Source organism: Rattus norvegicus, chromosome 19 (assembly GCF_036323735.1).
Source record: "Rattus norvegicus strain BN/NHsdMcwi chromosome 19, GRCr8, whole genome shotgun sequence".
Taxonomy (NCBI): Eukaryota; Metazoa; Chordata; class Mammalia; order Rodentia; family Muridae; genus Rattus; species Rattus norvegicus.
This window is the reverse complement of record NC_086037.1, coordinates 42,857,020-42,884,925: the sequence shown is the minus strand read 5'-3', so window position 1 is coordinate 42,884,925 and position 27,906 is coordinate 42,857,020. Positions and strand designations below refer to the sequence as shown.

The window sequence follows — 27,906 nt, the reverse complement described above, 5'->3', positions numbered from 1 at the left end:
TAAGAAGCTGAAGATAAGAAGCCGTTGCGAGTGTTGGCGGATTGGTTCTTTCTATGTCATCAGAAAGAGGAAGGGTAAAGAAAACCAAAAGAGAAGGTCTTACCTCTGCCCCTCTGGGCTTCATTGTGACCTTCTGCTGTTGCTGGGGCTAGCTGAAAGGACATTGGTATTCCCTCCAAAGCTGCAGCCTCTCTTTAACTCCATTCTTGTTCCTGTCTTCACCTACTCCTAACAGCCGAAGTCTCTCTCTTGTGGTTGCTGGGAACAATAGGGCATGTGGAAGTTGGCCTGTAGGAAGGGGTTGGTCATCCATGTCTTTTCAGTGCTAAGAGCTCTACTACCTGAACAGAAGCAAAAGCGATAGTCTATGCTCTTCTGTCTGACTCCCAGGGCCCCTGAGCTGGTTATTCATGCAAAGCCTCTCCTAGCTCACACCTTCTCTGTCCCTCTACCTGTAAGTGCCATAGAAAGCCATCTCAGGGACAACAAGGAACTCAAGTTCGGTTGCTCAAGTGCCATCGAACAACAAAGAATCTCTCAGTCTTTTGCAAAATATACTCATGTTATGGGGTTGTGTAATCCAGCCACGAACTATTTCTATGATACTTTTTTTTAAAAAAACGAGGGAAAAAAGGTTAATGTGTTATTAGGTCATACTTCCTTTTTCAATAAAGAACATATAATTAATGAAGAGGGGATTACATAAATACCTTTAGTACTGTAGCTGAAACATTTTAACAACTGTATTGAGGTATTTTCCTCTGTTGCTTCTGGTAATAAGTTTCATTTAGCAGGAAACTCTGAAAGTATGTAAGCCAAAAATGTTCAGCTCTAACCAGGTTGGAATTTTGATATTTTATTTCTTTTTTCTATTAAACATTTTATTCATTTACATTTCAAATGATATCTCCCCCTCCTGGTTACCTCTCCACAATTCTCCATCCCATCCCCCCTCTCCCCCATCCCACGGACTCAGTGAGGATGTTCCTCCACCCACCTACCCACTCCTGCCTCACCATCTACAGTATCCCTCTATACTGGGTTATCAAGCCTCCACAGGACCAAGGGCCTCCCCCCTACTCCCTGCCAATGATGTCAGATAAGGCCATCCTCTGCACGAAAGTATCTGGAGCAATGGGTTCCCTCATGTATACTATTTGGTTGGTGGTTCAGTCCCTGGGAGCTCTTGGTGTCCTGTTAACTGATATTGTTCTCCTATGGAATTGGAATCCCCTTCAGCAAATTCAGTCATTCCCTTAGCTCTTACACTGAGGTCCCCAGGCTCAGTCTGGTGGATGGTTGGCTGTGAATATCTGCATTTGTACTAGTCAGGTTCTGGTAGAAACTCTCAGGGAACAGCCATATGAGGCTCCTGTCAGCAAGCACTTCTTGGCATCAGCAAGAGTGTCAGGGTTTGGTGTCCACAGATAGGATGGATCCCTAGGTGAAGCAATCTCTGGATGGCCTTTCCTTCAGTTTCTATTCCACTTTTGTCCCTGTCTTTCCTTTGAACAGAAACACTTCTAAGTTAAAAAATTTGAGATGGTTGGGTGGTCCCAACTCTCAACTGAAGGTCGTGCCTATCTACTGGAGGTGTCTATATAGGTTCTCTCTCCCCTTTGTTCCTGGGAGATCTATGATATTGGATATGTTGGTGTTTGATTTCTTATAATGCCTTCTTCATGCAGGTAGATGAGAAACATGATTTGTATAAAGCTAGCCTTAGTGCAACACTGTCTTTTTTATGCCTTTCAAGATTCTGTAGCCTGCAAAAGAATGTAATTTATAATTTTGAGACATTTCAATGACATTTTCCTAATTGAGATTGTCTGCTTGCTAATACAATCACCTATAATTGCTTAGAGTTAATTAAAGTAGATTAATATTGCGGAGTATAGTGCCAACGGGAGCACACAGTGAAAGCACTGGCCTCTGTAGTACAACCCTTCTAAGGTTTTTCTGTTGGGGTTTTTCTATCTATATTACTGCCATGTAACAGACCGTGCCAATATTGTGGACATGTAACAGAATCATTTAATCTCTGCTCACTGATTTGCCGTGTTAGGAGTCTAATGGAGATGGTGGGGCAGCTTGTCTCTTCTCTCATGTCCATGCCTTTTGGTAAAAGGAAGAGTAGTCAGGGAGGGCTTCGGTGTCTGAAAACTGAAATCATCTGGAGGTCTCAGAATTCATGCCCTAGAAGCTGGGATAACTTGGCACAATGCCTGTTGCCATGGTCACCTAAACAACTTGCATGCGGCATGAACACTTAGTTCCTAGTTTATATTAGATTTATCAAATAAAGGTAATATGGAAGGGTACGCACAGTAACGTTCAAAGAGTATAATCAGATAGGAGTTAGTCACTTACAACCTGGCCTCAGAAAATATCATTACTTCTCTCTTGGTCATTAGACAAGATATAACTTCACCCCGATTTTGGTGAGAGGGCATAGACTCCAACTCTCTAAGCATTCCAAAGAATAAGGGTACATTGTTTTAGAAGCATCGTCTCAGGGTTTGGCTGCTTTCCAGAAATAATTGTATTTGTCTTTTTCATAGTCTAATAACACTACAGGTTTATAAAGTGACTGGTATGTCATATATATATATATATATATATATATATATATATATATATATATATATATATATGTGGAGAGAGAGAGAGAGAGAGAGAGAGAGAGAGTATCTATTTAACTTAAACATCTTTAGTGGCAACTATTTTGAACAACAAATGATGTTTAACAGTCCAGCAGTAAGGCAGGCTTCAAGAGAGGCCTGATTCAGGGGCTCAGAAGTATAAAAGGGATAACTTGGCCCCCACTTGATCTCTGTGTTTCCCTTAGTGTATTGACCACATTTGTGCAGCTAGCCTTTTCATGACTTTAAATATGTCAATGTGGCACATTCTCTAGCATTGTAGTATCATCATCTGACCGTGAGATAATGAAGTGGCTCCCAGAGTTCCACAGTGTTACATGTGAGTCAACCCATTGGGAAGCATCATCCATTCCTGTTCTGAGTTAAGCACTCTGCCGTTGATTCTGGTTATTATTCTGTTTAGAACACTTGCTGCTGAAGGGGCATCATTTGACGGCCACGGGAGACAAGTAGAAAATGTAACTCTGCCTTGCCTGTTCTGCTCTGTGGGTGAGCAGGTGTCCACTGGTTTGTGAACGGGATGGAATTTGTACCCTTACATGTGTGGGGAATTTGTTTGCTCTCTTGAATAGACCGTGAATATCCAGATGAAACTGGCTTCCCCAACAGCAATAGATACCTTTCTCTGTTTTTATTGTTGAAACAGGGTTGAATAATGGAGGCTGTTCTGCCACAGCTTTTATTAATTGTAGTCTCTTCAGCTTGATGAAGCACGGCAGGGTTGCTGTACTCATTTTACAGTTGAGGAGATGGGGCATGGGGCCAAACAGCTCGCCCCCGACCACATATCAAGCAAGGGTGGATCTGGCATTGAAAGTCATTTTCCTGGATTTATGGCTTTGTTTCAAGAGACTTATGAGAGTTTCACATAAAAAAACCACTACAAATAAGAAAGATTCAGTTACTGGGAATCAATAACCCAGCATAAAGATGTTTGTAAAAGGAAAATATTCACAGATAAAATAAAAGCACCTTTCTGACCTCTTCTCCTGGCTTTTCAACATCAATTTTTTTTCCTTTGAGAAAAGAAATACCTTGAAATCATTATTTTATATTCTCAGGTATATTTTAATATGTACATATATAGTTTCTAAAAACTGACCACCTAGGACTGGATAATCTGTGACAGGGTTGTTCCTAAGAGAAATCTGATTCTACCCTCCCTCAGCCAAGGTTGCCTGTAGCTCTTCTGCTATGGGCAGGGCCTCGTGAGTTTCCCCCCAACACCTTGGTCATGTCATTTGGTGTGTTTATTATGTTCTTCATGTTTAGGATATATTTTTGAGATCTCATGGGGACATGGATGGTCTGCAGCCTTTTGCCATGTTCCACAATCTCTTTTATAATGCTCAGAGTACAAATATCCCTTGCCAACAATGAAAAAGATCATTTTAGAAAATGTTTTGTTCTGAATATATTAATCTATTATAAAAATACCAGAGTTGTTTGTAAAACCGCACCAACTGTGTAAGCACAAATAAAATTTGGGAGCAAATTCTGGAGTTTCTAGAAGCTCACAGACTAGTTAAAAGCTTCCTTTTGGGGAAAATATATTACTCTTTGTGCTAGGTGATGTTAGTTTGCTATAACAAAATAATTCAGATAACAAATCTACAAAAGAAAAGTCTTACTTTGGCTAATCTATGGGCCTTGGTTAGTTGGAGTCACTGCTTTGGGTATGTGACAAGTAAAACCAGCATGACAGGAGTCCATGGTGGAGAAAAATCACATTATGGCCCAGGTAGGAAGCAGAAGAAAGGAAGGAGGAAAGCTGGAGTCCAAAAGTCTCCTATGAAAGCAACACTAATGCCCTAAGCTGCTTCTCCAGGGCCCCAAGTCCTCGAGGTGTTAATCTTCCCAGGCTCACCTCAGGAATGAAGCATTTACTATGTGGCATCTGGAGGAAAATCAACACCTGAATTACAGCCCACACCTTTCCATGATGCTTCCCCAAGACAACAGTTTTCACAGTTTATACTGATTCTCTGCATTAGTGTAGTATCCTCTTGGTGGGCTGCAACTAAAAGTTTTTAAATAGGCAGAACAAAAACAGGATGCACTATACCCTAAGATTAAATGTTATTCCACAGAAGTTTTGTTACACAGCAGGCCTGTGTGTGTGTGTGTGTGTGTGTGTGTGTGTGTGTGTGTGTGTGTGTGTGGGTGTGGGTGTTAGTTCGATGAGATGTTGCATTAATTAGTAATGGAAATATATTTAATAACTATAGGCTGTACATTTAAGGAAGAAACTTTAGTGGATAATATAGAAATAATGAAATAGCCACCATAGTCAAACTAATATATCTATTAGTTTACATATTTACCACATTCTTTGTATGTGAGAAGAGAGCAAATATATAATAACATATTTATTAGTTAATTACCTGTGTTCATTCTGTTTTGAAAGTTTCAGACTTTGTTATATTGCATTCAAGTAGACATAGTGTTTTACACTGCTTTAAAAATGGTGGCCATACACTTGAGCTTTGGGACCTTGAGATCAAGGGTTGGCCTTTTCTGCCTGGAACCAAGTTGCTGCATCACAGCGAGACCCTGAGCTCAGGACCATGAAGCACAGAGGAGTGGTACTGGGTACACTCCATGTTTCTCAGCAGTGCTGCCTGCGCCCTTGTCTCTGCCCTGTTTTCCCCCAGCCTTACATACTACCAAGGCTCCGAGTACCTCCTGTAGGACCTCTGCACCCATCTATTCTCCTAGAATTGTCTGCTCCTTCCATCAGACCTGACATCTTTATCAACTACTTATAATCATGGTTCACTTTTTTGCACTTCCTGTGGGCTTGAATATCTATTTTCCCTCATTCGATTATAGAGATTTTTAAAGGTAGATCTCATATCATGGACTCTTTCTCTCGTGTTGGTTTTTTTGGCTGTTACTCTTCTAAAGACTTTACAGTCATCAAACAACATATATTTATCTTTTTTCTTCCATTTTTATTAAATTGCATATTTCTTGTTTACATTTCAAAAGTTATTCCCTTTTCCAATTTCCTGTCCATCAGCCCCCTAACCTCTACCCCTCTCCTTCTATATGGGTGTTCCCCTCCCCATCCACCCCCCAAAAAAATCCCCTACAATGGGAGTCCAACCTTGGCAGGACCAAGGGCTTCCCCTTCCACTGGTGCCCCAACAAGGATATTCACTGCTACCTATGAACTTGGAGCCCAGAGTCTGTCTACGTGTAGTCTTTGGGTAGTGATTTAGTCCCTGGAAGCTCTGGTTGTTTGGCATTGTTGTTCTTATGGGGTCACAAGCCCCTTCGGCTCCTTCAATCCTTTCTCTGATTCCTCCAATGGGGGGTCCCATTCTCAGTTCAGTGTTTTGCTGCTGGCATTCGCCTCTGTATTTGACATGCTCTGGCTGTGTCTCTCAGGAGAGATCTATCTCCGGTTCCTGTCAGCCTGCACTTCTTAACACTGTATACTCTTAAGATGACCAGGTCATTTCTAAGTATTGCTTTCTAAATGTATAAACTTATAGACACAGGTCAGTGTAAACATAGCTGTCTGTCCAAGAGTGGCCTACCTGGCAAAGTGATGTGGTCTTTTCTTTTTAACTTGACCCAAGATATATACATATAATATACATATACATATGCATATATTCATATACATATGCATATGCATATATTCATATATATATATGAATGCAGAACACCCATTCTATTCTGTACTCATGATTCCTGAGATGACATACTTTCATTTTTAGTCTCTTCTCAATCATTTGAGGGTTTGTGTGTGTGTGTGTGTGTGTGTGTGTGTGTGTGTGTGTGTGTGTACTACATAATTACACTGAGATCCTCCCTCTATTCCCTGGCATTGCTGTCAGGAACTACTCAAAATAACTGTTTGGCTAATGAAGCAGCTGGTACAAACTTAGAAATTGCAAACTCTTAAAACAAATCTGGGTTAGCTTGTGATTGGAACTGGGAATGTCTGTTTTGTGTCTCCCATGGAATGGGATGAACTGGACAAGGTCTTTAGTTCTTATGCATCTTCTGTGTCTTTAGCCTTAGTTGAGGATCTCAGGAATTCTCCATGCCTTAGCTAGTGAGCTCCCACTGCACTGTGGACCCAACACTGCTTATAGGAGCATTTTGTCCCCTTCATTGAATCACATCTTACCAGGTTCCCAGCAGCCTTTGGGTCATAACTGCGCGTTGCCTTCAGCTTTAGTGGACGGCGTAGGCCATTGGTTACCCGCGTTTGGCTGTTAGGGTGCAGACTTCCGAGCACCTCCGGCTCCCACTTCTGTTCTCATCGCCGCTCGCTGTTGCCTGTGTTATCGTCCTTCCCTGTCACACCTATGCTCCTTGACAGAAATGGCTCCTTCTTTCTCTCTAAGAAACATTTGGCGATGCCTTGATACAGTTTTCACTGTCAAACTGGAAAGACTCTTGGCATCTGAGCAGAAGACTTCACAGAGGCAGCTGTAAATCTCATAATAGTAGCTATCTCTCGAATAAAAAAAGAATATTATCTGACCCAAAATGTCAAGAGCATCAAGACTAAGGAAACTTTCTGTTTAGAAATTGCCTTCATATTTAAAAATTGAACTTTCAGATTTCTCTCATGTGTGACATCCAACTTAATACACAGCTTTGGTCTGAGCTAGCTACTTAGTTGCAAAAAGAGATACTATCTCAAGACATTTCTGGCAGATGCTACTACCTAAAGGAAGCAATGTATTTTTGTGAGAAACCTTTTCCTTGTTGGTAACAGTGCTTCATGGACAGTTTGGTATTACCATAGTTACCATAGTTACATATCCTAGAAGGAACCGAAGCGTGTGTTCAGATAAAGGGTAAAACTGAAGGGATTAATAAAGTTTCCCTTACATATTCTTTGCTCCATAGGACATTTCTTGTTTTGAAAGTTGCCCTTGCAGAAATGTTGTAAGAAAGCACCATAGGAAGCGTCATGGTGACTCTGTCTCCTGGTTTTCTCCTTTATTTTTTATCCTTTAGATATTTCACATTTTCAAGAACAAAATGATTTAAAAGGACTGTTGGACAATCTCCACCAAAATATCCAAGCCAAGAAAAGAAAAAATGTAGAAATCATGTGGCTGGCAGCAACGGTAAGCACTCCTGTCTGCCTTTTCCCCCAGCACAACATCACCAACATGTGTTGTCGGGGACTCATCACACAGTGCATAGTCTAAGGCTATCCACTTAATAAAGCATCATCACCTCGTTAGTTGTCTCACCAGTAGAGAGAGAAAGATAAACTCAACAGGGGAAGAATCCTCCTTATTGACCCTCCTTATGAACTTTGGGTTTGCTTGACACTCCAAGGTGAAAAGGAAGTGTCTGTGATTTTTTTGGTGTAACATGTTATGGACAATTTTCAATGTTCTGTAGCGATCAGAATTTTGAACTGCCACTGTAGAGACATGGGATTCCAGTTGTGTGGCTGCCAGACTCCTGACTTCAGGCTCATGGACATATATTGTTTAGTTAGTGAGCTTGTCGATGTGTTTGTCAATTTAGGTGTTGGCATAAAATGTATCACTGATTGATTGTTATGGGGGTAACGAGCTGAAGTGTGTACGGTTCTCTCTCCCTTGATGGCACCCTCAGGGTGGAAGATCTGCCTAGACCCTCACACAAATTAAGGAGAGAGTCATCCTGTGTTCTTAAGCTCTTATCTGGCCATTTGAAACAGAGTTCATATTAAATTTATAAGGTTTGTTAAAATCTCTGCTATCCCAGGGACGTTCTTTGGGAAAACATCCTGTCACCTGGAAAGGCAGTGACCTGGTGACCTCGCGATGAACATCTTGTTGGTCTCCTTACCCACATCACTCCTGCAGTTCGGAGTTCAGGTTCATTAGCCTTGCCGCACACGTTATTTATGCTCCATCAGAAGCATTTACGTCGGCCTTCCCACTCTTCCCAAAGTTACATAGTCTCCTCTGGAACAGGGGAAGGGATCATTTATCATGAAACCATGTGTGATAATCCACCAAGCACAGGCGAGTGCCTGCCTTGCCTCCCTGGAGTGCTGGGAAGGAACTTCAAGGGAGCAGAAGGAGGACCCTCCGCTTACAGACAGGCCAGTTACACTGCTCAGGCTCTGCACCACAATAGTTTCACACTTCTGGGTGTCTTCAGAGACCACTGCAGTTCTTAACTCACAAAAATTCATTATGGCAAGCCTTATGTCCTTTCGCATGTTTCACTGGAAACATTACAAAATACAGGAAGTCTCATCATTTGCATAGTGCTGCAATATCTGGAGGTCATATGAATATGGCATTGGCTACATGTGGAAATTCATCTTAAAAAGTTAAAGCAAGGACAGATACAGAAAACTGGATGGATATCTTCTCTTGGGATATGCATTTTCCCATTTGGATAGATAAGCATTCTCCATCAAGCCTGCATTTCTAAAACGTTTTTCCGATATGCGTGCCAATCACAGAAGGTTCTTACACAGCTGACGGTGTAATCCCAAGCTTCACTGTGACTTGAGAGCTCAGACTCAGTATCATCTTTCTAAACAGAACAAATTAATAATACTCTTAAAAAGGAAGAAATACGGGAATCTCCCTGACATTACCAAAAAGCTTTTACTTCTCCTTTCCTGTTTCCTGTCTTTATAGCTCTCTAATGAAATACTGCCTTTGTCAATGTCTTACAGTCTAATTAAACACTGAAGTTGTTTGATATTTTTCCTGATTTAATTTAAATAATAAAAAGGGAAAAATTTAAGAAGCCAAGTGTTATCTGAGTATATACAAGCAAGCTTGTATCTTAAACTCAAGATTCTCCTGTGTACTGTGGAGAAACATCCTACCTCCACTTGACTTTAAATGCAGAACTCTGAATCTCTCAAAAGACACCTGTGAAAGTACCACTATATTTTAAAGAATATTAATTATTTTAAGAATCACATCTCAAAAGTGTCCATTAAAGTCTATTTTACGACTGTGGATATAGTCAGCTTTTAAAAATGTGAAATAGTATTTATTTGAAGGAACTAAATCTTTTCTAAGTAAAAAGAGATTGTATGGTAAAACCATACTCTCATTTTCCTGTAGTCACTTTTATCGGAAATAGGAGTGAAAAATCTGAATTAATAGGGACATATAAATCTTAATTTAAGTACCACAACCACAATTAAAATACAGTGAAAATTTCATAATAAAAACTGTTTTATGTTTCCTCTCTGAGCAGGCACTTTTAAGGCCTCGTTGATTACAGATAATAAAGTAGATGGTTATTATGTCACATTCAATTTATCTTAAACGCATGTTGATTAGCATTGCTGATGCTGCCTTGGGTTATTGGCATCTCGGAAACCCGTCAAGGCTAAAAAAGGGAGCAGAAAGGTCTACACGCTAAGCATAGGACAGTGAGAAAATGGGTAGTCCCGAGTCAGAGACTCTTGTCTCTCTTATAATAACAAGATTCACAGAGCAGCACCAGACATACGAATGTTAAAACTTGGGACTTCCTGAGAGCTTCTCACATCAATAATGAGACTTGGACTGGACGGTCTTAAAAATAACTAGACTCCAAGTAGACATTCAAGAGTCTGACCTAAGAACTCTAGGCCTTGCTTCATTTTTAGCTAAGCAGTTGTTCCTGAGCTGTAAGTGGCATTTATGCAAATCAGCAAACCTGCATCCCACCTCTGTGGTTCTGTGACATCTCACACAGTGGTACGGATCACCCCATATTTTTCACTCAAAGAGATAAACCAATCAAACCTAACCCTCTAGCTTAGAGAATGAGAAGGGGGTGGGTTTACATTTGACGGGATGGATGGAACCACCTGACTCCCTGTTTTCCTTTGGGTCTTGCAGATTTGTCGCAAACTCAATGGCATTCGTTTTACCTGCTGCAAAAGTGCCAAAGACAGGACATCAATGTCAGTGACGCTGGAACAGTGCTCCATCCTGAGAGACGAGCATCAGCTCCACAAAGACTTTTTCATCAGAGCATTAGATTGCATGAGGAGGTATCGTACATGTCTTGAATTGTCTTTAAGTGACTATTGCTTTCCGTTAACTTTTTAAAACACCTACCTCACTAGAAGACCAAACACTTGATAACTTCATTGTATTTCCACATTTTAAATTTGAAGCACTCACCCCATTCATTTGTAACACTAAAAGCAAATACAGCCATCTATATGCTCAGTACTGTGCATGGAAGGCATACACTGTTAGTTCTTCATCTTGAGTTAAAGGGCTCTGCAGAGCTAAGGCACCCCTTAAAGTGTACATTTTCTTTACCTGCTTGAGTATGTACAAAATAAAACTAGGCCAGTAGACAAACAAAAATCTCTCCAGTCTGCAACTAACAGATCTTCTACCCATGGCCAGCAGGGTCTTTGCATTGGTGACATTCTCTGTTGAAAAGACTGATCGTTTAGAGAGATGATGTTACAGCTCTGTTGACATTTAAAATGCTGTGCCCTGAGTCATGACTTGATTAATTCCTGCAGTAACTAAATTGGAACTAGAAGGAAACCATAATGGAGAGAGAAGGTGTCTCTTTCAAAATGTCTATCAGCAAAATCTCATGTTACTATAAAAGTGACACGGCAGAGACCAGCACAAAAGAGGTGTCTAGATTCACCTAAGAGCTGCTCCTTGCCTGTCTTACCATTAGCTGGACTTCCTTTGTCAGTCTCACCATGGAGACACATGCATGCCTGTGGTAGATGCCTGCCTGTGTTGCTGCAATGCCATGCTTTCCACTAGCAAGAGGCTCCTGACGTCTTCTGTTTGCCATCTTGTCCTGTCTCCTCGTGTTCTCATTGTCCAGTAGATTTCCATTATCAGTTTTGAAAATCACTTAACAAGGGTTTAAAAGCCTGCCATGAACATCTCAGCCATATAAAATATGTCTCATTCCTATACGTTTCTTTCAAAAAATAATCATTCAACGCTAATGGGGAAAATGGTAAATGTGTAGATAAAATCCGATGTGGAGAGAAAGAACATAGATATCACTTGGGATACCTAGCTAGTGGAAGGGCACAGTAAATAGGCCAGGGCGGTACAGGATAACATGAATGATCAGACATCTGGACAGTGAAACTGTCTTCTATTTGTTTAACATAGGAAGAACATTAGTACCCTAAATTAGAGAACAAATTCTTTGAACAGGTAAACAAAAGGCATGTGTTCTTACGTAGGCTGAACCATAAAAATGAGCATCCTATAGGTTTGCTCATAATTGGCTTTATATATAAAAGTTATTTGCATATGATGTGGCATGTACGGAATTTTGTGACTTGGAATTGTTTCAAAAATTAAAATTCAAGAGATTTATCTAAATCCAACTATATCTTTTCAATTCCATGTCTCTATTACTCAGGTAATGTTTTTCTTTTAAAAATTGTTTTAAGTTAACTTTCAAGTCAATAAAATTTACCCTTTAGTTTTGTGTATATGAAATGGTTATTTTAGAGCATGAGGATTTCTTTAGAAATGAATGTAGGTGTGCTCCTATTTCTAAAATGGTAATGCATGTTGTTTCACAGAAAGAAACATATAACTGCCTGTATTTCCCTCTTTGCATACTTGGCTTTGTACAACAAGCTCATAGGAACACATGCTCTATGAGTACAGCAAGGAGGAGGCAAGGGCTCAGGGCTTGGAGCCAGTTGGTCTAGGTTTGAATCAGGCTTCACCACACACTACTCAGGAACTGTCCATCCCACTGTCTTGCCGCTGGCAAGTTAAGTTAGTCACCCTCCTGATGATCCATACCCTCTTATGAAAACAGCCATGAGAATAGCAATCACTCCCTGGGAATGGCATGACTTGGAAGACCTGAGGAATGCAAAGTGACAGGACCGATGTTTGGCACAGAGTAAGCTACATGTAGTAAATAAAAACTAAATGTTATCATTTTGATACTTGGACCTTACAGCTTAAATAAAATCTATGTATGGCCTTTGTAGTTATATATTGAGAGTGTGTTGGGATTTAGGTCACACTCTAGTACTGTATATTAAAGCCTATGTGTTTTTCACATTTAGAACAGCCAGCCTTCTAAAAGGTGCAAGTGTTTACAAATGCTATGGTAATTATGGAAATGCACTACGTCAAAAGAAGCCTAGGAAGGTTCCTGAAAACATTGTTGATATATATATATATTATATATATATATATATATATATATATATATATATATATTAACAAAGACTCTTTGCTTTGTTCCCAAAATGTCATCTTGAAACTTTCGCCTATGAAACAATAGGCCTGATTTCTCAAGGGGCATTAGAGTTAGCCAATTACACGTCTGCAATTACACTCATCCTCTGTACCAAGTGAGATGAACTGAAATTATTTTATTATGTATTTAAATACCTGAAGTTTATTAGTTGAAATAGAAATCATATAAAAAAATGTTATGTGCATTTGAAACCTCAAGGTTAGGTGCAAAACCAGCGTGCTTTGCGCCCATTTTTATGGCCAATGAAGAGTCAACTGTAATGGTGGGGTTTATATCCCTTCTTCCCATACATTCCGTCTTGTTCACCAGTGTGTCTAGACACAGGGCACAGTGTCTGGTCCAGGATGCACTAACTGGAATAGTATGAGGCACGTAGGCAGCAGGACACCACAGAGGATATCTCCTCTCCCCACACAGACAGCAGTTTCTCAGGAACAAGAATGTCTCAACTTGCTAGACTTTAATTGATTACCAGAATCATGAAATGGTAATTTTTGGCCAATGGAATTGACCAGCTTTTTATTCATGGTGATAAAGCTGTTTGCCAATCTTTCTACCCTGTGATCTGTGAATTCCTACTCATCAGACATTGACCTTGAGATGATTATTAAAGACCTTCAGACAGTTCTAAGGTTGCTTCCCTTTTGGTCTGTAGGGCCGATAAGTGAGAGCCTGCAGCAGGTGTGCACGTCTAAGCTAGGTACGAACTTCAGCAGCATTTTAGAAAGATTGGATGGATTGAGTAATTTTTTAAGATTTTAATGTGTGTGTGTGTGTGTGTGTGTGTGTGTGTGTGTGTGTGTGTGTGTGTTATCCGGGTATGCTTATGGATGTCAGAAGAAAACTTATCAGAGCAGGGTTTCTTCTATGATGTGGGCACCAGAAATCAAATTCAAGTCTTAGGGTAAACAGGAGCACTTTTTCCCCTGATCCATCTACCTGGCCCCTATGTTTTAATTTTTACTGTTTTTTTTCCTGCAGTTTGTTGTCTATTTGTTTGTTTGTTTGTATTTGGTTTTGGGTTTTTGTGGGTTTTCTTTTTTGATTTTTTAATTTTTCCTCTTTCTTTTTTTATTGGATTTTTTAATTTACATTTCAAATGTTATTCCCTTTCCCAGTTTCCCAGGCATAAGACCCCTACCCCATCCCCTTCTCTGCAGTTTTAAGCCACTTGGCTGGCTTTTCCAAAATTCTGTTAAAGCCACCATGGGTTATCCTCTCGTGATATTTATGGCAGCAGTGGCATGCAGCTCCCAGTCAATCACACAAGTACAAGGGGCACACAATGCCATGTGGTGCTGTGTCACTATGATACATGCCATCAGTCCAGGCTCATTAAACACGGGACAGCTTACTGCACTGTCAGCTCACAGCAGGTCTCCTGGGACTTGATTCTCTCACAAGCCGAGGTCTGTCTGCATTCAATGGCGCATGACATGACGATGTGCTTGATCAAGATGGCGGATTTCAGACCATCTCTTCCTATGAGAGAGCTAGCAAGAAACCTGGTTGCACCTTAATCAGTCAGGATCTCTTAGGGATGACTGTGTTTTACGGGGTAATATTATTAACACACACGCATCAAAAGCTACACAAAGCAAATAAACAAACAAATCAGCAAAAGGCAGGAGTCTCAGAAGGCTGGCTGTTAGGATGCAGCCAGAGGTCAGAACCACTCACAGTCTGCCTCATTTAAACCAGGTTGATATGGATCGACTTACTTAAACAATCCATTTCTGTTATTTTTCTTGAGCTGTGAAATACCTTTGTACAGCAACAATCTTCCTGATCAAAACACAGTTTTACGAAATGGATGCATAATTGGCTGGCTGTTTATTGATTTCTGTAGTTTGAGGTTTTGTTTTTTCTTTGTTTGTTTTGCTTTGATTTTGTTTGTTTTGTTTGTTTTTGGTTTTCTTTTAGAATAGAGTACAGGAAGGACCCCTCTGTTTTCAGTTTTGGAATTTCCATTGAGAGCTAAAAGCTATATATCACCTCGGTGCTTTTTTTTCAGAAGCCCAAGCTTACGTTTAATTAATAGTTATGCAGCTACAATCTTTAAAATCTCGATAAATTTGATGGATTTTTAAAGTTCTGTTTAACCTAAAGTGTTCAAGAGTTTAATGGCTACTACAATGTAAATTAAAACAAAACAGCCTTGACTAATTATTTCTTTAAACAAGAACTAATAGATTGTGTGTGTGAATGGTATAAATAACCTAGGACAACATATTTTCAGTTACCCGTCTTTTGTCATTCTACCATGGCCCTTGAAATTAAAATAGTTGAGAGACCATTAATAAGACAGAGGAGTGTAAATTTAGGCATGTAATCAATTTATCACCTTTTAGGCACAGGGTTATAATTATGCTTTTTCAGTAAAAGAAGAAAGACTCAGTAGCCTGATTATATGTAAACTCTGTGTGTGTGCGCGTGCATGTGTGTGTGTGTGTGTGTGTGTGTGTGTGTGTGTGTGTGTGACTTTTGTGCATGTACTTGTGTGCTAATGTATACAGGTACACATGCCTATGTGCCCAGGTACATGTAGAAGCCAGTAGTTAAAGTCAGTTGTCTTCTGCAAATGATTCTCCAGCTTCTTTGGAGTCCCTGACTGAACCTGGAGCCCACTGACTAGCTAGACTGTATGGCCAGGACACATGAGGAACTTACCTATCTCAGTCCCCTGGCCCTCTAGTGCTCAGGTTATGTATGCACACACCAGGCCTGTCATTTTGTCATTGATGGAGTTCCAACTCAGATCCTCATGCTTCTACCGCAGGTTTGCACTTTAATAGTTGAGCCATCTCCTGTGAGCCTACATCTGTATTGTCATGTGGAAGGCCTCATTTCCAGAGAGCTGCATCTGAACTTCAGTATGGGGAGGGGCAGGATATGATTTTTGAAATGCTTTGCTTTGTTATAATAACTACACCTTGAGTCACTGAAGTCGGCAACATTATACTTGATGCCTTACTTCTTCCGGGGGAGACTTTTGAGAGGGGATGAGGAGCTCGCATATTATTTAAGTAGCTGTGTCTTCTCTCTGTCTCTTTTCCACGTTGGTTTAGTTCCCTTCGCTTTTCTTGGTCAAGCCAGTTTAATGGGATTCTAGACTTTTTCTTATTTCAGAATTAAGGGCTGAAAACAGAAGTGCCTGAAGCTGGCAGATAACTGTACATTGTTTAAAGACCGTGTCAGCGGAGAGCACTATAGGCAGGGGTACATCTCAGTGGTGCATCTCTGTATTGTCTCTGACTGTATCGGTTACCAATAAGAGGAGTAATCTCAGAGGGATTGCTGTTACTGGGGGAGCATTTGGCTGGTACTCTCGCAAGCTTCGGTCCATTTTCCAGTAGCCCCCTTGCTCTAGTCCTGCTGGGGCAATACATCATGACGTGAGCATGTGGTAGAGGTGGGTGCTCAGGGCGCAGTGATTCAGGACAAATGAGACAGATAGAAAGGGAACATAATCATTATCTTCTTCACAGGCAGACCCAAAATAACATAACCTACTTCTGCTCAGTCCCACCTTCCTGTAGCTCAACAGATTGGCTGTGCACCTTTAATAAAAAGAGCTGTGGGGGCCATTCCAGACCCAAGTTACAGCATCCCATTCCTGATCACTGAAGAACCCTATTTATCTCATAAGACAAACATCGTTACAACATCTGCAGGAATCCCCATAGACTTAAAAGTACACGAAAGTCTCTAGAATGCTCAGGGCAAACACTCAGCTATAAATTCCTCTGAAAACCCTAAAGGAGTTATATACTTTCAACATATGGTGGAGCAATATAAAAGGATGAATAAGAAGATTAAGAGAAGAAATCAGACCAAAGCAAGAGAACGAGGCAGGTGGACACACATCACATATGGTAGCATCATGACTGTCCTCCAGGGTACACTGTGTACACTGTACAGGCTCCCAGGGGTTTGGCAGCTATGCCCTTGCTGCTTACAGCACCCATGATGCCTCTGTTATACTGACTCTGCCAGGATCTTCCCTCATCACACAGTTCTATCAGGTCCTACAGATTCACTTTCTAAAATATCAATACTAATTTACAGTATGCAAGATACTTATATACATGTTCTCATCTCTCCACCTTTCCAAACACGATGACCTTAAGAGTTTAGAGTGAACAGTGATATTTTAATTTATACACTTACAATAATGTACATGAGAGCAACAGTCTGCCTAAATGTTGACTATCCATCCAGATATCCACTTCTAGTCTCTTGTTCTTAATGTTTCATGTATGGGGAGTGTGTGGATAATTGCTGGGTAAGATTGATTTCAGCATTTATTAACCTCTGCCCTTTGGTGTTTATGTCAGGCTTTATAGAGTGGAGTGGCAGTGGTAGTTGTTGTTGTCGATGTATTTTTTTTTTTACTGCTTTCACTTTCTAAAACATGAATATGCAGTAGGATAGGACAAGAGGCCCCCTTGGGTTAGAAAGTGAAATACTGGGTGTTTTGACAGGAGCTTGTGGCAGACTGGGGGCATTTTAAAAGGCCAGGGAGTGAGAGGAGCTGTTCTGTATCTTAGACAAGAAAAGTTAAGTTCTAACAGAGACACACATGAAAATCACCAGAGATTAGGTAAATGAGTGATGCCTCTGCCCTTGGAAAATGAGGTATGGCAGAAATATGGCATAGAAAACATTTGTTGTTCCACTAAAGGAGCAAAGACACAGGCAGCTTTAGAATAAAGGATCTTTAGTAAAGCAGTTATGGACAACCCTAAAAGTCCAGCATGCACAGGGAGATTGAGGCAGGAGAATGAAATAAATGATTCTTGGATGCCACTTAGCCATCTCACCTGATGGATTTTTTTGTGTTTTATGAGGCAGGTTCTCTTACCCCAGGATGGACTAGAACCCATTATATTCAAGGACAACTTTCAATTTTTGATCCTTTTGCTTCCATTTCCCAAGTGCTGGAGTTACAGGCATGCACCACCATAACTATGGTACATAGTACTGGGGATCAATCCAGAACTTTCTACATGGTAGATAAGCACATTACCAATGGAGCCACAAACTTATAGTTTCTGAGTTTATTTTTTCTATACACAATCCCAGAACCCTTCCCTAGATGAAGATTTTCATGACTGTGCATACTTGGTGTGAGGTAGTTCTGTTTCCCTTGTTCTCACACATAGAAACAAATACAGGATTATTCAAATGTTGTATTATGAGTATACTTGCTAAAACCTCTTGCCTTCCATCAGAATGCCTTCAGTCATCATAAAAAGTTCCAACCCTCCCTCTAACTTGGATGGTGTTTCTAGTCCAATGGAACATACTTGAAGTCTTCACAAGCCAAAAGGCTGCGAGCCTTGCCCCAGAATAGAAGATCACTGTGGCTAGAGATGTTCAGATGTCTAGTTTAATATATTTGTGCCCACAGGATCATGGCTGAAAGCCCCGTGTAATTATGCACAATTACACCCCATTCTATGCCATTCAGTGAGTACTCCCGAGTTCACATGAGCAAGGATGACATCATTCTAGAGAATCAAGAATATAACTTACAAAGCATGTCACTTGCAAAATGGTGAGTTTGTTAGCTGTAACAAATCACATGTCATTTCTTCAGCACTGCAGCATTGTTTGTGGAGGATCAGCGCTCAAAGTACAGACACTCAAGACGAAGTTATTTCTGCGGAGAACGGTGGGCTTCCAAGTGGCACAGAAAGTAGGCATAGAACAGGAAGGAGAAGGACGATGTTCGAAGTTAAATTACCCAGGTTCCCCATCTCTAAAGAAGGGGACTCTGATTCTAAAAGCTGTTAGTCACTTATCTATAAAGAGAAACATACACACTCACGCATGCACGCACGCACGCATGCACGCACGCATGCGTACTCATGCGTATGCACACACACACACACACACACACACACACACACACACACACGCACTCAGGCAGGGGCTGATAATAAGATAAAGTTGAACTTTTGATTGTGGCACCTTCCCAGCATCCTCATGAACAAATAATAAAATAAACGTCTCCAAAGCACTTAGCGTAGTACTAGTCAGTTATAAAGCGAGCATCGGGAAACAGAAAAGGCTGCTGTAGCTTTTACCGGTGCTGTGTGGTGATGGTCTCTGATTGCTGCTGCTGCTGCTGCTGCTGCTGTTTTCTTGTTGCTGCTGCTCTGTCAGATTGGTTCCCCAAAGAAGTGTTAATACTAAAGCTGTAGATGACCTGATGTCCTCAAACTATACTGAGGAAATTAAAAGAATGGGCTGGTTTTTTTTTTTCTTCAGGAAAGAAAAATTCCTTTATTCTCTGCACCTGTTTATGCAGAAAGTTTTTTCTCTTTTTTCTTTTCTTTTATTGGATATTTTCTTTGTTTACATTTCAAATGTTATCTCCTTTCCAGGTTTCTGCCCTGGAAACCCTCCCACCCCATTCTTCCATCCCCTGCCTCTATTACGGTGCTCTCCCCACCACCCACCGATTCCCTCCCACCTCCTCACCCCTACACTGGGGCATAGAGCCTTCATGGCACCAAGAGCCTCTCCTTCCATTGATGAGGAATGGGCTCTTAAGTTAGTAATTAGTTAATTAAGGTGGAACATCTTTTCTAAAAACTAAAAAAAGAAGAAAGGCATTTGTATTTATCTGAGTATTATTTGTGTGTGTATGTGTGTGTGTGTGTGTGTGTGTGTGTGTGTGTGCGTGCGCGCGCGCGCTTGTAGTATATTCACAGGCCTGTAAAACCATCAACAAAACAACTTTGGACTTATTAGCACACAAAGAAAACCAAAAAGCTATTGATAGTGTGTCTCCAATGTCTTTCTAATATCTACAGCAAACCATTAATCCAATGTGACATGCATATACATATACATAAACATAAAAGTAATACACTGTGGCTCTTTGAAAGCTTCTTCCTTTTAGTATAATATATTTATATAGCATTGACTGATATTTCCCTGCCTCCCAAGTTCTGCCTTACTGATTATGCTTTGAGTAATTCCAAGTCTATTTCTGATACAATGATTGACACATGGCTACGCCTATCAAACTCCATAAGATGCATGCAAAGGTGTGTGTGTGTGTGTGTGTGTGTGTGTGTGTGTATTGGTTTCCCTCTTGTATGGATTAGTAAGTCAATAGCCCGGGACCAGCTTTGCAAAGCATTTATATAAAATGTGTAGCATTTATATAAGATTGTAGTATTTTATGGACTCTCAGTTTTCAATTTGAATACATCAACCTCACTCATAGGTCCATTTTATGATACAACCCTCTTGTTTACCCTTTCTTTCTAATGTTTCATCTTTATAACTGGTTGAGTTTGTTATATTCATTTAAATTGATCAAAGTTTTAAATATACGACAGAGTACAAGTACTTAAACGATGATAAAATATCATGCACTAACTGCTTCCTTTGCACCGTTTTCGGCCAATGCAGAGTATTACTAAGGCAACCCTTCTAAATGTCAAGCAAATCTAGAGTCTTACATTTAAGCCAGTATGTTTTCAAAATTGTGCACACTGTTCTATTTTAGAAAGAAAGCCACTCTGGCATTCCCAAGAGTCTGCCAATCGCCATGATGGCACCTTTCCTCTTGAGTAATGAAAGTCCGTCTATAGCATCTTTTGTTTCTGTATTTTGCAACCCAAACTGTTGGAATTCTTATAACATGAGGGTTTATTTGAGTCCATAAGTATTTTCTTTTCTCTCAAAGAGACCAGATCAAGAGGTAGAGGCCTCTGAGAGCTTCCAGAAGACACCAGTTTTGGACCAGACAAAGTCGCTACTTTCCCCTCTGTAGAGATGAGCTGCTTTTGTCATTGTTGAAATAGGTGGCTTCATGCAAAAATCTTTAGTCAGTGTCAAGAAGAAACATTATCTTATAGCAAAATACATATGATGCCCAAGGCAGCAGTGCATTTTATTAAGCATTTCGTGATCATGGATTTAAATGACACATGATCCATCATCATTGCGTGCCTCTTTACCACAGAACATTTTGCTGTTGGGTGGTTTTCCAAAGTCCAAGCTCCAACTATGTCCGATGGGTTAGTGTTTTACCCTTGACGGTTCATACAATTTTAACATGTATATTAGTAACTAGAAGTTTGGAGATAAACTGTGCAATTCCAGAATTTTTATAAGCTGGATGATGAATACAAATGAGATGCAATAGAAATAGAAATGACCCAGGTCCATGTAACTTTGTCTTGTAATAACTTTGTAGTGAATTTTAGTTTTGAAGCCTGCACTCATGATCTACAAGCATAATGTCTCATTAGAACTCAGTCCCCAGAAAAAGCCATAGCTTTTGTGGAGAAGAAGTTAAATGCATCTATTTTTAGAAAATTGTGCAATTTTGATATTCATATAACCAGCTGTAACCTGCTCAGATTCATGGCTTAAGGCTTTTTCTTTCATAAATTAAAATTTCATGCTGCCAGAGGTTACGGTTTCAAATCCTAATGGAAAATGGACTCTGTATTTCTATTTAGGTCAAGGTAAAGGAATGTCATGGCTCTTTGCCATCTGCCCTATATAGTTTATGACAAATGTGAATATGGTTATTTTGCTACCATTTGCTATCATCCTTGACTAGCACAGAACAGGGTTACATTAATAACCTTGTAATAGGTGTTGAGGTGAAAGCAGGGCATACTCCATTTTAGGAGCCTTAATAATCTTGGCAAAAGTGCATGCTGGTCTTCTAAATTTAACCTTAGATTAAAGTTAATAGTCACCAGTTGGATGCTCCTACCTCTGGCTAAATGTTTAGCAAGGAAAAGAAGACTGATACATGGGAGGGTTTGGAGAAAAAGAGAAGAGAAACATTGTAATTATGTTCATCTCAAAAATACTTTAAATGGTCTTAATACATTTCTGAATGTTTTTGAACTGTGAAAATTCACTTCAGGTTTGGTAAGGAATCACCACGATTTTTATTTAACTAATTTAAAACAATAAAAAAAAGAAATGAAAGGACATTGGGATAATCTAGAGCTGTCTGTGCAGTTAGTAAAGGTAACACAATACAAGTGTGCTTTACTTTGTTTTGTCAAGGTAGACCTGGCTGTTGATTCTTCTTCCTCTTAAGGTTGAGATGCTCTGGCCCACATGAATGGGGTGTGGCTCCCACACATGTGTCTTCGTTTCCCCATGAGTTAGTGCTCCACCCATGCTGCTCTTCTGGACTAAAAAATTACCCCCGTGGCTAAAGAAAAATGGTCCATAATAAATGTAAATGTCACCATGCAGGTTTCCTCCCATAGAAAATGGTCAGCATTTGGTAGTTTTGCCATAACCCTGACGAAACAAGACTAAGAAAGCAGGGTTTTTGCCTTATAGTCCCATGACCATTGGCGATAGATAGTATGTCAAAAGACACAAAAATATTACACAAGAACTTCGACAAATGCAAATGTCTTTTCCATTTTTCATCATCAATATGTGAATGATAAATTAATTATTAATGTTTTCCTATTAAATCAATACTATAAGGCAAAGTAGATGTCATTTTTCCCCAAACTTAACCATATTTTTAAGAGGAATCATCCTGATCATTAGTTTGAGTCTGTCTATACATTATTTTTTGCACTAACCTTCAGGATTTTTCTGCTGGAGATTCTGTGTTGAATCTAAGTGAACATGTCAAGTTTGTGTGGAGGGCACTTAGTGACTGTGGGTGGGCCTGATCTGTTCCACTCTGTAAAGGCATGCTTCTCTGAACAGCAACAAGCATTTATATGGACTCTCCAGGGCAAGGTAAAGCCTTTGTGTTGGAGCAAATGATACAAAGTTGCTTACTTTTGGATACTTTGAAAGACATAATCCAAACAGAGTAGCTGAAATTGAAAGATGAATTGGAATATACTTTTTAAATGTTTCTCTTTGGCTTGATCTGAGACCAAAGCTATAGATATCATACACACCTGCAGCAAGTGCAGGCGCATGCTCATGTGCACGTGCATGCACACACACACACACACACACACACACACACACATCATATGTATATGCTAGTTCAAATAAGTAATAATCTATACTAGATTATTTTATATCTATATTTATCATTTTAGATTTATTATATAAATTCAAAGCAAAATACTTACATAAAATTACTGGACTATTATTTTGCTTAGACCTAACTTGATTGTGTCTATTACTCTATTCCCATCACCTAGTCATTGTGGCTGTATTTAAAGAATGGTTTTTTTCATAAGGCCTTTAGCCCACTCAGTAACTAAATTTAATACTGATTTTTAAAATTTCCCTGTACTCATTTATCTTATTAAAATGGACTAGGTTGAAAAAAACCCTATAAGTAGATGCAGGAACATTTTCTGATTGCGTTGTTCTTTGCTTTCTTGAGTTAGTGAACCATCATGTATTTTTAGTGGCAGGAAAAAAACTATTAATGTCTTGATTATTCATCTCCTATCAGTCAGCCTTCAAGCTCTTTCTATTTCTGTGCATTTACGTCTTCACAGGTTAATGGTATTTTACAATGGAAACATTCAGACGAGGCCTTGGTTATTACCTAGTGACCCTGACAAGCAAGGCAAGGATTTTTTATATGACATCTGTGACAAGTTGTCAGCTGACCTTTCCCTGCACATATCTAATCTCCAGGGGTTCTCATTTCCTGTGATGATCTTTCCCATGGCTGGATAGCTATATGTTTAATAAAGGTTCTCATCACATGGAGCTGAAATCTGTCATTTAATCTCTTGTCAGGGCCCAGTCTCCACCTAGATCAACAGGTGCTAAGTCACTCTCTCCTCCCTTGCCTGCTTCTCAAATATTTGGAAGTGGTTTCTGCATTGCAGGAAATTATTATAAATCCTACACGACGGAAATGCATGTATACTGCTCCCGAATGCCATTGTGGCCATCTTTCAATACACTTTTCATTTAAATTTCTCACAGCTATTCATAAGCAAAAATTAGCTGGCCTGTTTTCAATGTGAATGAAGCACTGCCTTCATCCTTTTGTCTGCCCCTCCTCTGATTGCTCCTAACGCTTCCTCTTCCCTACCTTACCTTCCTCTTTGCCTTCCTGTCTTCTATAGGATCATGTTGTTTAAATTCCTAGAATCTTATTTTAACCCCATGGAGTATTAGGGAGTAGGTATTGAAATAGGAAAGAAGAATAGAGTTATAGAGTTGTCCGTGTTTTATGACTGAAGTCCTGAAGAGGGGCTTCAAGTCCATGCTTCTAAGAGCAGAAGGTGGCCAGTTTATATTTGTCTCTATTCCTGGATCCATGAGCTCTATAGCACTTTCCAAAGTGCTCCACGTCCTTATGTAATAATAGGAAGATGTGTTCGGTACCCTGGGCATTCATGTACAGCAGGCTTTCTGACCATCTTTATGCCAATATTTCACATTTCACAAGGACACACAAGCAAATACACTCTTACTATTGGCCTTATCACGGAAATAAGGGGGATGAAGTACATGAGAATTCTGTTTCCTGTGTTTTAAGAAATGGGATGGTTTTGTGATAGGACATAGTTGATTTTCAGTATGTCTGTGGGGTGTGTGTGTGTGTGTGTGCGTGTGTGTGTGATTTACTCATTTATTTATAGGCGGCATCTCTAACTGGTCTGAAACTCTGGCCTATCTCGCTGGCTGGTAAGCACCAGCAGTCCATGATGTGTCTCTTAATTTCCTAATGCTAGAATTAAAAGTACCCACCAAGAAGCACTGCCTTATATGCATGTTTTGGGAATCAAGGAAAGTACTCACTGGATAAGCTACCTTCCCTGTTCTATCCAATGAGACCTAATTAATCAGTAATTAGAGCTATGCATGACACATTGACAGGTACACATAAATAAGTGCTCTAAATTAACATTTAACAGGTAACTTCAGTGTACTGATGCCTTTGGGTACTGAGTTACCTACAAGGGCAAAAATCACAGGAAGCTTAAAACTAAAAGCCAAAGGTGTGAGCACCCAGGAAGGCAGGCCGCAGCACATTTACAGTTGATTCTGGGATTACGTGCAGCATGTGTTCCCAACTGATTCTCAGTTGGGGACACAGCTAATGTGGAACTTGGTTCCATCTTCCTTTAGTACCCCGACTGAACACAAGCGACATAATAGAGCTGATTGAATACAATGTCCCTTGGTGACAAGTCATAGTGAGCATGCACCCTATTGTAATTAAGTAAGGGACAAATCACAGTGCTGAGCTGGGGGGCCGCTTGTCTCTATCGGTGTCTGCCTACCACCTCTAACAGGACACATGTATCACAGGAATCTGACATGGTTTTCTGTTCCACTCTTCTCTGCAATGTAGAGACTGCTCAGGGTGGTGCTGGCTGACTTGACTGTGTGTTAAATCTATAAAACATTACCCTTTTTTATGCTGAGTCATCATACTACTATGGCGGAAGATAGCTCCCATAGGATGCTAATGATTCTGAACATTTCCTTATATCAAGGAAAGCAGGATCTAAGTGCTCATCGTTCACCAAGCATCATGCATCATTTTGGAAATGTAAGACGTGTACTAGTTTCTCTCTCTTCAAAAAACTCCAAACCTGTTTGAAGAGACTCACCAAATAATGAGAGTAGTTCTTCTGTGGCCCTGTGTACAAACTGCATCTGCAAAGGTAAGAGAGAAATTAAGACAGTCGGAAAGGGAAGAAAGTGTAGGACATATTAGGAGCCATGAGGAGTGGGCACTCCCTAAGCTGGTATCCATGCGAGATAGGATAAACACTTACCCCCCATACAGAAAACTACAAAGATGCCTGCTAATAAAAAGCTCTTTCTGGAGCTAGGGGGGTTGGCTCACTTGGTAAAGTATTCCCATTCCAAGCATGAGGATCTGAAACAAGCATGGTGACCTGCCTTTGTAATCACAACATTGTAAAGACCAAGATACACAGATCACCAGGGTTGTCTAGCCAGCTAACCAAACCTATTTGGCAAGTTCTAGCCCAGAGAGAAAGAGTACCTTAAAAATAAGAAAGTAAATAAATGTGAATGGCAAATACAAGGGACTTCTGTCATAGTCTTCTGCCATGCAGACATGTGTGACCATACGCAAGGACATACATAAAAAGCAAACACACACACACACACACACACACACACACACACACACACACACACAATTTAGACAGTTCAGTGTGGTTTTTTTGAATTCTAACATTGAGACATGTTGACAGTTAACATTAAAGTGAAAACTTTATCAAATTATGAGCTCAGAGAAAGTAATGGCTTTAAAAGCATCTAAAAAAAAGTGATATTTGTAAGCATCCATGTTCTTTATCTGCCTGTAAAGACAGGCAGCTGAATTCTAACCTGCCTGCATGGTCTCCCTTTATAGCTGGCTAGAAAGTCAGGGAATAAACAACAAAACACTGTCCCACGTTAGTTTTAGCCTCAGTTGGTCAAACATCAATGCTTGTAAAGACATGACTACTCAAGTCCAGTTAATGACCAATGACTCTTTATTCCCAAGCAGGGACAACTGTGTCTGAGCAAGCAGATACTCATATGTTAGTTTGTTTCAAAAACCCTCCTAATAGCCAGACTAGACTTGCTAAATAATATTAAAAATTATATTTAAGATAAAACATAAAAGATATGGCAGACTTTTAAAAAATTATCAACTCCCTTTTCTCCTCAGTCCTTCATTTATGGCAGTTAGGTGAGCATGCTACATGAATTCTTCTGCAGGTCTCTGAGCATGATATTGAACTGGAGAATGCTGAGTCTCTTACACAGCTATGTGCTGTTGGGACAAAGTACAGATTGGACTCAAAAAGGAAGACCTTCCTCATGGGACATTTTTATATACTGTTCTGTACAGTATTGCAGGGTAGACAAAGTAAAATATCCCATGCTATAAAATTACTCCAGTCTAATGGGATAGAGCTGTAGGGCTGCTTGTGACGGGCTCCATCTGCTGCAAGGCACGCAGAGCTCTCAGAGTGTGAAAGAGGAAGGCCAGCCTCTGGTAGATTTGAGTTTGGACTTGAGGGACAGTGAGCTGATTCTTTCATTTTTAAATTTTTTATAGATCTTAGGCACTGTGAATTCTAGAAATGTTTAATAAGGAGTGATATGAGCATGGCACATAAAGGGGTTGGATTTCCAGGGATTCTTAGGGCATCATTTTGATAGAATTTAAACATGAGTAGCTCAGGGGAATAGAATTCTACTCATTCTGGATTTTATACCTTCGCGTTCTGCCTGCGGATGTGTAAGAATTTCCATAACATTTATTAAAATGGGAGATTATTTCTGGCCTGCCTTATGGAATTTTGTTAGCACAAATGACAATACTGCCTGCCCTCTTCATTTCAACTCCAAGACTGAAGATGTCACGCCAGTTTGCCTTTGGCAGGTGAGATAGCTAGGAGGCCCTCTCATTTCCAAGCCTTGGGTAGAATGAGAAAACTTCAGCTACTCTCTCAAATGAAAGCTTAACTTCTCCCTTCAGTCGCTAAGCAAGAGCTGAGGATGAGTGTGGCATGAACATGGCAGCCAGTGGAGTCTCATTACAGGGTAGATGTCAGTAATTTTAAAATCAAATGATATCATTTATTTAAATAAAATGATATAAATAGAAAATGCCTGAGTAAATTTTAATATTTCATCTCAAAATACAATATTTTCGGTCATTTTGACATTAAATGTGTTACGCTTTATAATTCTTGTCTTATGACATGACGGGGTCATAATGCATTCCTTCGGTTATTAAATCATTTGTCACCATGATGCCCATCATTCTTGCACGTGAGCACATTGACATCACAATATAATACAATTTTAGAAAATAACTTACCGTCTTAGAGGTTTCCACATCCTAGTTGAGAATATGGTTGCCACATAGAAAATGAGAACTATGGTCAGCTTTCAGAATTCCCAGGCAACCAAGATTTGAAAGAACAAAGGTGGATGTCCATCAGTCGGCCTCCTCTGTTAACACCGGTCACTCTTCCGATGCTGAAGAGAGGACAGTAGCCTTCTAACTAGCAGTGCATCCCATCTTCACCATGGACAGGATGTG

At 40.0% G+C, this 27,906-nt stretch overlaps 1 protein-coding gene and 1 long non-coding RNA gene across 16 annotated transcripts in view; one reads left to right on the top strand and one right to left on the bottom strand.

Moving 5' to 3' along the window:
* Positions 1-27,906, top strand: part of Inpp4b (inositol polyphosphate-4-phosphatase type II B) — a 750,330-nt gene that overhangs the window by 690,114 nt on the left and 32,310 nt on the right. For all 14 annotated transcript variants that reach the window (XM_063277738.1, XM_063277736.1, XM_017601165.3 and 11 more), the window contains 2 exons: positions 7,650-7,762; positions 10,496-10,650. In XM_063277738.1, coding sequence (XP_063133808.1) covers positions 7,650-7,762; positions 10,496-10,650 — 268 coding nt within the window. The remainder of the gene's footprint in view (positions 1-7,649; positions 7,763-10,495; positions 10,651-27,906) is intronic.
* On the bottom strand, positions 51-27,906 carry LOC134483338 (uncharacterized). Of its 2 annotated transcripts, XR_010060193.1 has the most exons (3): positions 27,682-27,862; positions 25,442-25,487; positions 51-800 (listed from the first exon to the last, which is right to left on the bottom strand). It is a non-coding gene; the product is annotated as an uncharacterized LOC134483338 (long non-coding RNA). The 2 variants fall into 2 exon arrangements; XR_010060194.1 differs by lacking the exon at positions 51-800 and having other exon boundaries at positions 20,829-25,487; positions 27,682-27,906.